The sequence below is a fragment of the Toxotes jaculatrix genome, chromosome 16 (genome assembly GCF_017976425.1).
Source record: "Toxotes jaculatrix isolate fToxJac2 chromosome 16, fToxJac2.pri, whole genome shotgun sequence".
NCBI classification, from domain to species: domain Eukaryota; kingdom Metazoa; phylum Chordata; class Actinopteri; family Toxotidae; genus Toxotes; species Toxotes jaculatrix.
In genome coordinates this window covers 15,993,194-16,006,263 of record NC_054409.1, presented here as the reverse complement: position 1 = coordinate 16,006,263, position 13,070 = coordinate 15,993,194, and the positions used below count along the sequence as shown (strand labels likewise).

At 42.4% G+C, this 13,070-nt stretch overlaps 1 protein-coding gene across 1 annotated transcript; it reads left to right on the top strand.

The window, feature by feature from the left end:
- The first annotated feature begins 222 nt into the window (after window positions 1–222).
- On the top strand, window positions 223–12,818 carry nup155 (nucleoporin 155). The gene is made up of 34 exons (XM_041059394.1): window positions 223–362; window positions 594–760; window positions 1,746–1,883; window positions 2,018–2,114; window positions 2,297–2,367; window positions 2,460–2,552; window positions 3,128–3,391; window positions 3,482–3,555; window positions 3,668–3,759; window positions 3,860–3,957; window positions 4,066–4,233; window positions 4,335–4,435; window positions 4,576–4,746; window positions 4,858–4,968; window positions 5,185–5,279; window positions 5,371–5,456; window positions 5,640–5,781; window positions 5,910–5,976; window positions 6,073–6,188; window positions 6,548–6,651; window positions 6,871–7,004; window positions 7,197–7,388; window positions 7,680–7,818; window positions 7,958–8,093; window positions 8,190–8,343; window positions 8,435–8,539; window positions 8,708–8,862; window positions 9,056–9,185; window positions 9,287–9,400; window positions 9,525–9,645; window positions 9,749–9,859; window positions 10,188–10,324; window positions 10,471–10,577; window positions 11,426–12,818. The coding sequence occupies exons 2-34, from the start codon at window positions 619–621 to the stop codon at window positions 11,562–11,564; spliced, it is 4,104 nt and encodes a 1,367-aa protein (XP_040915328.1). The 5' UTR covers window positions 223–362; window positions 594–618; the 3' UTR covers window positions 11,565–12,818.
- The last annotated feature ends 252 nt before the right edge of the window (window positions 12,819–13,070 follow it).

The window sequence follows — 13,070 nt, the reverse complement described above, 5'->3', positions numbered from 1 at the left end:
GTCATAATGGAAATGTATTTCCTTATTTTTATGGCAGTTCTATACAGCTGACATGATAGAGAGTGTGTGAGTATGTGTACAGCTGTATTTCTGCCTGGTAAATATCACGCACAAAATGACATTGACCGGTGGATGGCAGCACATCGCTTTATTTCTACTAGTCTGCGGAAAATTAAGGAGACGAAGAAGAAGATAATTCACCGGAAAAAAAAACGTCTCGCCTCTGCCGCTGTGCATGAGGTTGGCGGGCTGCTGGCTGTGTGTGTGTGTGTTGGATGTATTTGTTTAAATTGTGTTGCCGAACTGGTGAACAAAACGACTTATCCAAGTAACTTTGTATCACGCGGATTATTTTCAGTCGGGTAAAGCAACGAGTTCACTTTCACACACTTTATTTCACACTTAGCTAGCATTTAGCTTGTAGCTCAGTAGTAAGGTAGTGATGCTAGCAGTCCGCTAACTCGCCGGCATTGCTATACTAGCTAGCAAACATTAGCTAACTTACAGTTAAGTGAATATGGCGTCGTAGCTCTACTATTCATGTATGACACTTCGCCTAGCTTTGCTAACGCTCTTGACCTTTGTCTCTGTAGATACGTTAGCGGTGGTAGCCCAGCCATGCCGTCCAGCGCTGGACCCAGCAGCCCCGCAGCTGCACTCGCCGAAGCGCTGGAAAACTCTGCCCGGCTGATTGACAGACACCTGCAGGATGACCGCTGCTTTCCCGACCTATCCGAGCTGCTCAGCGTCCCCTCACACAGTAAGTCATGGGGATGGATGGAGCAGAAGAGGAGGGAAAGACCTACAATCAGCTACCAGACTTAGATGGTTCTGTTTACCTAGTGGCTGTCATGACAAACTACGAATGGGCGATGTTGATATAATAAATATTTCAGTAGGGTTTGACTCAAGTTTTGAGATTAAATTATTCTGAATAGTGTGTTTGTGGTGATGAAGACGGTCGAGACAAGTTTTGAGTTATTTAATTATGCATCCAAACAAAAGTTTGAGACAAAATGTCTGTAGTAATATGGCTTAGATGAAACTAATTTATGTATGAAACATACATTTCAACAGACTGATTGTCATATTTCACACAGTCTTATGGTTGAATACAACAACTACAAAGCTGCGGCTTTTTGCACAGCTCCTGACTGACCCAGGATCTGCTGTGTCAACTATTTTACACATACATGCCGTCCCCCTACCTGCCGAGCTCACCAATCAGAAGCGGCATTGCTTCTCGTGGACAGGTCAGGCTAACGCAATCAGTGTAACCTGCTCCACCTGCTCCTTAATTACTGAAATGGCTTCAGCTGGACCAGACGCGGAGTTAAGGCATTAAATCCCCAAGAAAAACAGCACGTCGCTCATTTGGGAGCATTTCGGGTTTGAGGCTGCAGACTTGCACCAGAAACTGGTACTTTGCAAAACCTGTCGCGCTAAATTTGCAACATCCAGCGGAAACACAACCAATTTATACCGACACCTGAAAAATCACCACAGGTATTTGCATAACGAAGAAGTTCCGGTGAAAAGTCTGAAAATGATGCTCAGGCCCGTAGAAGCGAACAGACAATTACAGCATGTTTTACCAGCGTAACTCCGTATGATAAAAAAAGACAGCATAAAAATGACTTATCGCAATATCGCCAGAAAAATCCCAATTAGCTCTTTAACTAAAATCGTTCAGCCTTAAAATAATGCATAATCACAGTTACTGTTTTTGTTGATTGCTTTGATAGATATGCCGTCCCTCTCTGGAGTGTCGGACATGGACTACCCCCTCCAAGGCCCGGGTTTACTGAGCGTGCCAAACCTCCCAGAGCTCAGTGCGGTCCGCCGAGTCCCTCTGCCACCTGAGCTGGTGGAGCAGTTCAGCCGTATCCTTTTGGTCATTCAGGAGAAACTATTCCACTGCTTTCAGTTGGACCCTGAGGGTTTCCATTAGACTAACAGTAAAACTGTAAAGTTTTGTTGCCCATGACATTTGAGTTTCACCTTAACCATTTCATAGATATGCAGTGTAATTGCATGATGGGAGTTTTTCCTGAGATCTGTCGAGCATGGCTTACTATTGACAATGACATCTTCATGTGGAATTATGAAGATGGGTGAGTATATTTTGATTTTATGGGACTGAGTGACAAGGTCCATGATAAGAAAGAACACGCAACAAACTGCACACACTGCTCAGTGCACTGAGGATTGATATTATTATTTATTAATATTAGACATTTTGAACTTCCATGGAGACAAACCTGAAGACATTTGTTGTTTGTTGTGTTCCTTGCAGAGGAGATGTGGCCTATTTTGATGGCCTTATTGAAACCATCCTTGCTGTGGGGCTAGTAAAACCAAAACAAGGTAGGTATAGATGCTTAAATTCACTATTGTTCTTTTAAATTAACTTTTTATTTGATTATTTATTTGAATAATTTTTGTATTTTCTTTCTCAGGGATTTTACAGCCACACATACACTACCTCTTAGTACTGGCCACTTCTGTGGATGTGGTGATCCTCGGACTAAGCTTCCCAAAGAGCCAGGCTGGTGAGTCTCTCATACAACTCAACCACAGTGACACTGCATTTTAGTTGTTACCATTCTTGTACAAATTTCTAGATGTGAGAGAAGAATCCTCTTCTGTGTTTTTAAAGAAATGGAAATCTTAGAGTTTAACCTCTCATCATGATTCTTATGGGGAATCCTATAATAAGATTATCACCTGATGCTGCAGTACAGTAAATGGTTTTTAACTACAAGGGGCATGCAAAACATCGCAGCTTGCAGGCATCAGTTAAATATGTTGCCTCTTTCATAGTCAGATATGTACAAACAAGTGACAGATATTCATCAGCTAGGCAAATGTGCAAAATAAGGACATCTGCTGTATTAAAACACTGTCATATTTTAACTGCTTTGCACTTTTTGATATGCACACTGTTCAGAATCAGGTCATAGATAAATTCTGTGTTTAGTTTATATGGTACTTGTATAGACATCAGGCTGAGATATGGAGGGAACTGAGGTGTCATATCTCATATTCTTGCTACAGTGCTATTTATACCCACGTGTACCTGTAATGGTTTATCTGGGTCACCTTTGTGTCTCTTTTTGTGTTCTAGGATTGAACGACAGCATGTCTGGCGGGATGCAGCTGCTACCAGACCCCCTCTTCTCAATCCCCACAGACAACACCTACATCCTGTCCATCACCTCCACAGATCTAGGACGCATTTTTATGGCAGGAAAGGACGGCTGCCTGTATGAAATAGCTTACCAGGCTGAAGCCGGCTGGCTGAGCCAGCGCTGTAGAAAAATCAACCACTCTAAAAGCTCTCTGTCCTTCCTCATCCCCTCTGTGCTCCAGTTCTCCTTCTCTGAAGATGGTGAGGAAAAAGACGTATCTCATTGTAGAACATAAAGGTGTGACCTAAATAAACTTTGCTTTAACTTTTTGCCGACTTGTTGCTCCACAGACCCTATTGTGCAGATTGCTATCGACAACTCCCGCAACACACTATTCACACGGTCAGAGAAAGGTGTCCTGCAGGTATGACACTGGCAGGATATTATCATGTTTTCACAGGGGGGGCTTTTTCTGATTAACAGGGAAATTGGTGATTGTCACTGGGCTGCGATAATTAACAGTTTTGCCTTTTCAGGTGTATGACCTCGGTGCTGATGGGCAGGGAATGAGTCGCGTGGCGACCATGTCACAAAGCTCCATTGTTGCAGCAGCTGGAAACATAGCCAGGTATTTCTGGGTTTGACTACTTTCACATCTGTCTTTAATTTTGCTCCTAAGGAAGTAAGAATTTTTTTCTGCCCCTTTTGAAACTCTCCTTCCTTTGCAGGACAATTGATCGTTCTGTCTTCAAACCCATTGTCCAGATCTCTGTGATTGATAGATCTGAGTCCTCAGACTGTCACCTGCTCGCTGTCACTCATGCAGGTGAAGATTACTGAACAGTAATGAAGATATATGAAAATTGTTGGTTGTTTTTATGGTAACGTGAAAATGTTTGTTCTTTTTGTGCCTGCACATAATGTGTTTCTGTAGGTGTGCGTCTGTACTTCAGCACCACACCTTTCGCCCCTCCACACCAGAAGTATCTGGCAGTCCGACCTAGCCTGCTAGCTTTGGTCCATGTCCGTCTGCCACCAGGGTTTTCTGCATCTTCTACCCTTCAGAAACCTGCAAAGGTCCATAAGGCACTACACAGCAAAGGTCTGTTATTTTTCAGTTTACCAGAAACAAACTCAAACTCATTTGTTTTTCAGAATTGGCAGGATTTTCTTGTAATAAATGTTTCTTTGTTTAAATTGCAGGCGTTCTGCTAATGGCTGCCTCTGAGACAGAGGACAATGACATTCTGTGGTGCATCAATCACGACTCCTTTCCCTTCAAGAAACCCTTGATGGAGACTCAGGTCAGTACAGAAGAAGCATACACTAAATGGATTAAACAAATGCACATTTTTTTCTTTCAGAAATAATATTACAGACATTAAAACCACTAACTGTTTTACTCTTTTTTTTTTTTTTTTTTCTTCCTTCTGTTCTCCTGCAGATGATGTCTAATGTTGATGGGCACTCTTGGGCTCTTTGTGCCCTTAATGAAGAGAGGCCAACCAAGATTTTTACTCCTCTAAACAAGGAACAGATCCCCATCACAGATTCACCAGTGGTGGTGCAGCAGCACAATATCCCTCCACAGAAGTTTGTCCTTCTCTCTGCAAAGGTTAAACCTGCTGTCACAACTCATCACGTTGCGCACATAGTGCTCTTTATAGTGTGATAAAAATATGTCTTAATTTTGTATAATAAGTGCATGCTCCTTACTGTCTTCTAGGGGAGTCATATCTTCCAAAAACTGCGGCCTGTAGATCAGCTTCGTCATCTGCTGGTGAGCTGCGCTGGAGGAGAAAGTGAAGAGATTGAGCGCTTCTTCAAGCTACACAGGGTACAAAGCATGATATTCACTGATTATTTTATAATCCCCTTATCGTGGAGGTAAGCCTTAAAACTGTGCATGACACATGCATGGTCTGCCTACAGCTTGCATGATAAACAAATGCCAGCATGCAGGATTAAGGCATGCAGCTTCAGACCAGTGTGCAGTTATTTCACACACGCACATACATGCAACACACTTATTTGAGTTGTTTGTTCTGTGCAGGAGGAGCAGGCTTGTGCCACAGCCCTGATCCTGGCTTGCTCCAGCGCTGCTAGTGACAGAGAGGTTTCACAGTGGGCCACCAGAGCCTTCTTCAGGTCACACAACACTTTCCATATACAGATATATTTACGCTTAGTCACACCAAACACAAACTAAAAGCAACTCTTCTCTTGTTGCTTTGATCAGATATGGAGGAGAAGCACAGATGAGATTCCCCGCCGCCATGACATCTCCCAGCACTGTTGGACCTGTGATGAGCTCTCCAGCACCTGGTAAATGATCAGCAAATACAGTTCACTTGGTCTGATGGGGCTGGTATGAACTTGACAGCTTAAACTCCAGTCAGAACGTGTAAAGCCTCATACAAACTTGACAAGACATCTGTCATTATAAAGAGAAAAGATTTGAAAATACTATTATAACTTTTCGAGTAATTTGTGTTGCTCTTCCCTCAGGAATTGTACCCCCAGCTTTGGCCACACCTTTCGCACCGATGCCCTCTGGGTCTGCCCCCATCACACCCATGTCTGCTGGCCCAGAGGTGATTTTCTCAGGGAAACACAATGGCATCTGCGTCTACTTTGCCCGCATTCTTGGGTGAGTAAATCCTGTTTTCTGGGCGAGAGCTTCAATTTGTGGCTTTCACTTTAGTCAGAGGCGTTGATGCTTGATGGTGTCCAGGCTGAGCGACATGTCTTTCTCTCCCATTCCTGCTGTCCTCACAGAAATATTTGGGACGGGAGCCTTGCTGTTGAGAAAGCCATGAGCAAAGGAAATCAGACTGTCAGTATTGTAAGTAGAGTAATCACTTGCACCAAGGTACCAGTTTGGGGATAATTATACTAGTAGTGGTTAGTCAACACTGACTGCTATCTTCTGTCTTCACAGTTGGAAAGCAGCGTTGGAGCATTTGATCTGGAGTCAGTTCTTCTGGAGCTCTGTGGTTTAAGGGAGTTTCTTGATAAAAACTCTCAGTTCAGTCCATCTTCTCTCGGTGCTGCAAGGTAGGAGCTCCTTCTCTGCTTGCTTAGTCTCTTGTAAAACTAATTGCCGTGTTGAAGTTCGTGACTGGTTACAAATGAAAGTTAATCAGAGTAAATCAATAATCACTACTGAACCACAAAGTTTCAAAGGCTGCAGCAGCTCACTTTAGTTTATACATATGTGTAATTCTCTGTGTTTTGGCTGCAATGAGAAATGTGTTTTAATAAAGATCATTTCAAACTAAATATGTAAAATACTTGTTTTAATTTACTTGTCACTGGGAAATTTTCCACATGTATTTGGAAAAACAGGATCCAGATCTGCTGAAGCTGTAACTTTCCCATGTTTCTTGAATAATATCTGTTCCGCTCCCTGTTAGTTTCAGCTCCCCTGCCAACCTGCAGCAAAGGCTGCTGGGATTTATGCGTCCAGATGGGGCCAGCTCTCAGCAGGTCCAGCAGGAACTCCAGAGGAAATATCACAGTGAGTTATGAGTGCAGGATTCCACATTTTCTTCATTTTATCAGTAAAATTAATCATAATCTGATTATTCTACATATAATTGATCATACAGGTAATGGATATCTAATGTATTAACAATGCTGAAAAAATGGGACAGACTTTGTATTCATCCTTTCTATGTTGCACCAGTTAATTTTATAACTTCTGATTTCTGTTTCTCTTTGTTTCCTTTGTATCCAGCTAAGGCTCAGGTCTATGAGAAAGTGTCCCTGCAGGGCATCCAGCAGTTAGTGCATCGCTCCTATCAGACTCTGGCCCTCTGGAAACTTCTCTGCGATCATCAGTTCAGCCTCATTATGTCTGAACTGCCAAAGGTAAATGTGTCCACAAACCTTTCGCCTGCATTACAAACAGATGCTCTTACATCATCTCTGTGATATTCACCCACAAGCTTTCCTGGATATAATCTGTTTTGTTTTCAGCCAGAAACCTGGTGCGCAATGTGAGCTCTTCATTATTACTGGTGTTCTCATTTCTCAACCTGCCATTTTATGTTTTGTTTGTAGGAGTTTCAAGAACAGATGAAAGGAGTGACTTTTAAGGATGTAGTGATCCGGGGCAAGGAGCTTTCTGGAGCGCTCATCACAGCGCTCATTAATGTCTACATCAAAGATAACGCCCCTGTGGATGCCATAAGCAATCACCTGCGGGACATCTGTCCCCTGCTGTACAGCAGCGATGACAGTGTTTGCTCCAAGGTACGTACACACACAAACAGTGTTTTTGGGTCTTTGAAAGTTCTTAAAATATTCTAAGCAGGATTATCTTAAATCCTTAAACAGCACTAGATATGGTTAAATATGTCAGTCGTTATTACAGATTCACAGGTCTGCAGTTCTTCTCTCATGTTGATATCTTGTGTCTTGTGTTCACATTTCTTGGACTCTTAAGGATAATTGTGGGAGCATCAGGGTCTTTAAAAGGTATTGATTCACCTACACTGATTCATTGTCTCAGTGGTTAAGTTGTTGCTTTTGTCTCCCACTCAGGCTAATGAGTTGCTGCAGAGCTCTAAGCAGATCCAGAGCAAAGCAGATAAGGAGAGAACACTGAGAGAGTCTCTACATCTCTATCAGCAGATCAGCCAACACACAGACCTGCCGCTCGTCTGCTCCCAGTACAGGCAAGGTGGGGACATACACGAACCCTCTTCATGTTTATGTAGTTAATATTTTCACTAATACTTTTTTTGGTGGTACATGCATGTTGTTAGGTGTCCTTTTTATAAGTCTATGTCTCCAGTGCTCATTGTATTTTACTGTGTTAGTGCGTTTCTACGAGGGAGTACTTGAGTTGTGCCTCACAGCAGCAGACAAGAAGGATCCACAGAGACTGGGGCCCCACTTCTATAAGAACGGAGAGCCTGAGGAGGACAGAGTGGGACAGCAGGCGTTCCAGGAGAGGTAACACAGGAAGAAGCAGCACACAAATCAGTGTCATTGATGGCTATTGTTGCTGGTCGTCACCAATGTTTTTCATCCTTCCTCTCTCCACTCCAGACTTTCCTGTTATAAGTGTATAACAGACACCATGCAGGAGCTGGTGAACCAGAGCAAAGCTGCCCCTCAGTCCCCCAGCGTCCCAAAGCAGCCTGGGCCGCCTGTCATGACCTCTGACCCCAACATGCTCAGTAATGAAGAAGCTACAGCCCATGTCAGTAAGAAGGGGACAGTAGACGCTTATTTCTTGCCACAGCGGTGTACATGATCTGCATTTCTAATGAAAGTCTGTCTTTCTCTTGTAGTTCGAGCAGATGCTTGGTCTGGCCCAGAGGTCTCAGGACGAGCTATTTCACATCGCTCTGTACAACTGGCTGATTCAGGCCGACCTCACTGACAAACTGCTAGAGGTAGTGTGTTTGAGCATGTGTTAATTATCTGTTTGCAGTTGAAACTTATCAATTTTTCTTTCGTGTTTTTACTGAAAAATACAGATTTTTTTTGAAAAAGAGTTCATCAATTTAGTGTGATTTTCACCCAGATTGCAGTCTGTCTGATAGCTGTCCTCTGTTGTCCAGGTGAATTCTCCATACCTAGAGGAGCACCTGATGCATATGATCAAGCAGGACCAGAGTAAGGTTCACAATATGGACCTGTTGTGGCGCTACTACGAGAAAAACCGCAACTTTGGCAAGGCGGCTCATGTACTGGCTCGCCTCGCTGACATGCACAGGTTTGCATACACAACAACAAGATAACTAGTTTCATTCTGGTAGAACAGTTCCACTTAACATGTCTCCAGGATTTATTAACAACCTCCAACACTGGCTCCTTCAGAAAATCCTGGTTACCACATATACCATCCACACTACGACAGACCCTATGATATTTACAAGAGTATTGTTGTTCATTCTCTGATCATGCAGCACTGAGATCTCTCTGAAGCAGCGTTTGGAGTACATTGCCCGAGCCATCCTGTCTGCTAAGAGCTCCTCCTGTATCTCAGCTCAGGCCTCTGATGGAGAGTTCCTCCACGAGCTGGAAGAAAAGATGGAGGTATGTGTGTGGTGGTGATCACAGTGAGAGGGAAAAAAGCTTGATCCATCTATGAAGCGTAGCACTGTCATCACTCTGGTTTTTCTGGTTTCTCTTCCCAGCTGGTGCGTATCCAGGTACAGATTCAGGAGACCCTGATCAGACAATACTCCCATCATCCCTCAGTGAAAAATGTCATCTCTCAGTTGGACTCTGAGCTCATGGACATCACAAAGGTAACATGCAGCATCAGAACAATGATGATCAGGAGTTTTACATTTGAAATGACTGTCTAGGGATGATGGAATTTTCTTTTTTATTTTCAATGGTATGGAGAATGTAATTCTTTTTCTTGTGTAGCTGTACGGGGAGTTTGCTGACCATTTCAAACTCTCTGAGTGCAAGCTGGCCATCATTCACTGCGCGGGACACTCTGACCCAATTCTAGTACACTCACTGTGGCAGGAGATCATGGAGAAAGGCAAGTGTAATGTCAACACCTTGCAAAAATTCAACCTGGGCCCTTCCTATGCCAAAATGTACAGTAAATGTCGGTTACAAGTGTTTTGAATCTTGTCTTTCAGAGCTGGCAGACACTGTGGCAATGAGTCCAGCAGACAGGATGAGATCTCTTAGTTTGAAACTGGTGTCACTGGGAAGGATTTATGCTGGAACACCGAGATATTTCCCTCTGGGTAAGCGCTCATGCCCTCCTGCACATTATGTTCAGTTTTCCTCTAGTTAGACTTTTCCGGCTTGCTGTTACTGTTTTGCATCATTTATGTCATCATATCTCTCTGGTACAGGTCTGTAGGGTCTCTAGATGATTGCTTACTTATCCTCCCATTACCACAGGCCTGCTCAAACCTGCCCTCTCTGTGGAGACTGATTCATTTTATGTACATCCTGAGTCGTTGCACACGATCAGTTCTGTTAGAGGCAAAACACATTTCTCACCCCAGCAATGAACATGTTGCTGAGTATGCAGTACTAATATGTTGTCAATTTATCCTGTGATTGTAGAGTTCTTGGTTAAGTTTCTGGAGCAGGAGGTGTGTCGACTCAACTGGGACGTGGGATTTGTGACCTCCACCATGCAGGAGATTGGAGTACAGTTACCACGTCTTCTGGAGGTCTATGACCAACTCTTCAAAACACGGGTACATGCTTCAGATAAAGATAGAATGTTTGCAGTGCATCAGTTCTGCACTTGTGTTGAAGTTTTAAATTATTCTATTCTGTTTATGGGGACCAAATTGTCTCTTAATTGAAGCAATACTCTGCCTCGTTGCATTTTCTCCTGTAGGATCCCTGCTGGCAGCGGCTGAAGAAACCTCTCCACTTGGTGGAGTGTATCCATGTGCTTCTCTCAGGATACGTGGATGATCCCAGCAGAGTACCGACTTATGACAGGTAATCACCCTCTGAGCAGGTGTTCAGCTGCCGGCCTGTAGTGGGCGCTGCAGTGTTGGGCTTGTTTTTGCAAAGACATTAGGATGAGCCTGAGGCCTGTGGTTAAAATACCTGTCACAACTAATGCTGTATCCTGCTGAAGTGTCCACGAGAAAGCCTCCACCCCATCCCACCTGCTCACTTCACTGTAAGCTGCTCTAGATAAAATCCTGTAATTGAAAATTACTTTTTCAAATGTGTCATTGTGACCACCTGCAGCTTTATGTAAAACACTTATAATTAGAAAAAAACAATGAGAGCAGCAAATTTATTACAACTGAAATACAACTCTGATCCCGATCACACAAGGATGTTTTTTTTGCAGTGAGAGGTATGTTTTGCTGTTTCCAGGCAACACATTGTGTCTGTCAATCACTCGTGTGCTACCAGCACCAGCTACCTTAAACTCCAGATGCCCACTGATGTTTGTTAGATTACTGCAGGGGGGACTTGTATACACACCCCCATATGTACCCTGAATTATTGGTCAGTGTAATTGTTCCTTTCTCCATAGTGTCAGTGGCAAAATTTGTTCAGTAAGGGGTTTTATTGCGTGTGAAGGGAGATGAAATGCATGCAGATACATTTCATTCCTCCGCTCAGCAAAAAATAAATCATTTGACTAAATCAGACTGTTGAAACTTCATATTAGCTTCAGCTGTGCTTTGGAGTACATTTATGTAAAGACTAAGGATGGGATTTTGTCTTCCATTTACACTGGGATAAATTTAAGTAGGGATCTCTTCACAGTCAGTATGAATGGAAGGAACAGTTTCAGCAGCCAATGCTTTGTTCTCCACCTATTTCAGACGCCGGTTCACTAACGTGTGTCTTGACAACATCTGCGGATACCTCGTGGAGCTGCAGTCTCTGAGCCCAAACGCGGCCCTCCAGCAAACCATCGGCAACTTCAAGTCTCTGCAGGCCAAGCTGGAGAAACTCCACTGACGTTACTAATGAGATTTTTCATCAGGACAAGAGTCAGGTGACCTCTGGATCTCACACTGTTGGCCTTAATTTAACAGCTGATACACACACACACACAACATGACAATGTTTGTATTCCAAAGCAGAGTTTGCCTCTTTCTCTGACAGCCTGGCAAATTGCTTGTTGTTAAGGGACAGGATGAGCAGGTGACTTCAGAGACAGAGTTTTATAACTTATTTAATGCATTTTGTTATAAGTCGAAACATTATGCTGAAATACAACTTTGAAAGGAACATGCTGTCAGTTATTTGCGTTGTGTGCAAATAACTGTTAGATATCGAAAAATGACAAGACATTTGAGTTACCTGTGTTTATAAAAAAAAAACACGAAATCGCTCAATTTTACAGGTTAGTTTTTGTATATTGAAAATGCACTTGATTGATTTGGTATATTTTCATATGAATCTACACAGGTAAATATATTGGTCTTTTCACCACAGGGGGAATCATTTAGTTCTGCCTTTGCCTCCAAACAAACAGTTCAGTGTTGGATGTTGTAATTATGTACATAACTTGGCCATAATGTCGTCCTTTCTGCCAAAGGTCATTCACACACTCATATTTTCATGTGTATTATTTACATTGAGCAGTTTTGGCTGATACATTTAGCAGTGCTGTTATGAATGAGTGCTTTTGTGATTGTTTTGAATGTAGAACTTTTTTTTTTTTAACAGTGCAGTTCACAGTGCTACACTGAAGACTTTGGTATGTGTTCTTTGGGGAAAAAACTAAACAAAAATTGATAAAAACATTTTTATAAAGACATAAAACTTGTCATTGCTTTTGTGTATGAGGATGTTTTGAAAACACTATACAGCAACTACTTATTACCTGTGAACCAACAGACTCCTGTTCTTAGGCATAGTTTTGTTAATTTTTTTTTCATAAACAATTACAGCAGAAAGGAGGCTTCAGTTTGAGTGTTGATAATGTGACACTGCAGAGGGAGTGTCATAATCAACCTACTGTCGTCAGTGTTTGTGTTAATGTAATTATCTTTAATTTGAAAACAGCACTCTGGGTTTCTCACAGTCATCACCAACAAGGCAGTAATTGCTCAAGGTCTTTTTCTCCAATTAGCCCGTGCATGCAAGTCTTCAATTATGTTGAATTTTTCAGCCTCATGAAAAATTAATTTTGATTTGATTCTGGATTGATTTCTCTCAATTTTGTAAACCCACCCAAGAGCAAATAAAGTGAACATGAACTAATGATAGTCAGTGTGAACAGTCTGACCACTTCCCATCAAATCAAGCAGCCTTTTTTTGTGTTTGCAGTTTAATCTAGATCTCTGAATTGCTCCTGTACACATTATGCTCTGTCTCACCTTACTGTCTTAACAGGAAACACATTCAAATTCATGAAGCAGGTCATTTAAAATGTGACTTTAAGCATCTTTGTGGACAAAATATAACTAGAATAAATTTAGCTTTGTGCTGTTATGATTCAGTGTGAGCAGCAACATA

What these genes read in the sequence shown, in the direction of transcription:
- nup155 (XM_041059394.1), top strand. Translation starts at nt 619, where the DNA reads ATGCCGTCCAGCGCTGGACCCAGCAGCCCCGCAGCTGCACTCGCCGAA. An exon ending in ATGACAGTGTTTGCTCCAAG is followed by an intron (nt 7,389 to 7,679) that starts GTACGTACACAC and finishes TCTCCCACTCAG; the next exon opens with GCTAATGAGTTGCTGCAGAG. An exon ending in ACCGAGATATTTCCCTCTGG is followed by an intron (nt 9,860 to 10,187) that starts GTAAGCGCTCAT and finishes CTGTGATTGTAG; the next exon opens with AGTTCTTGGTTAAGTTTCTG.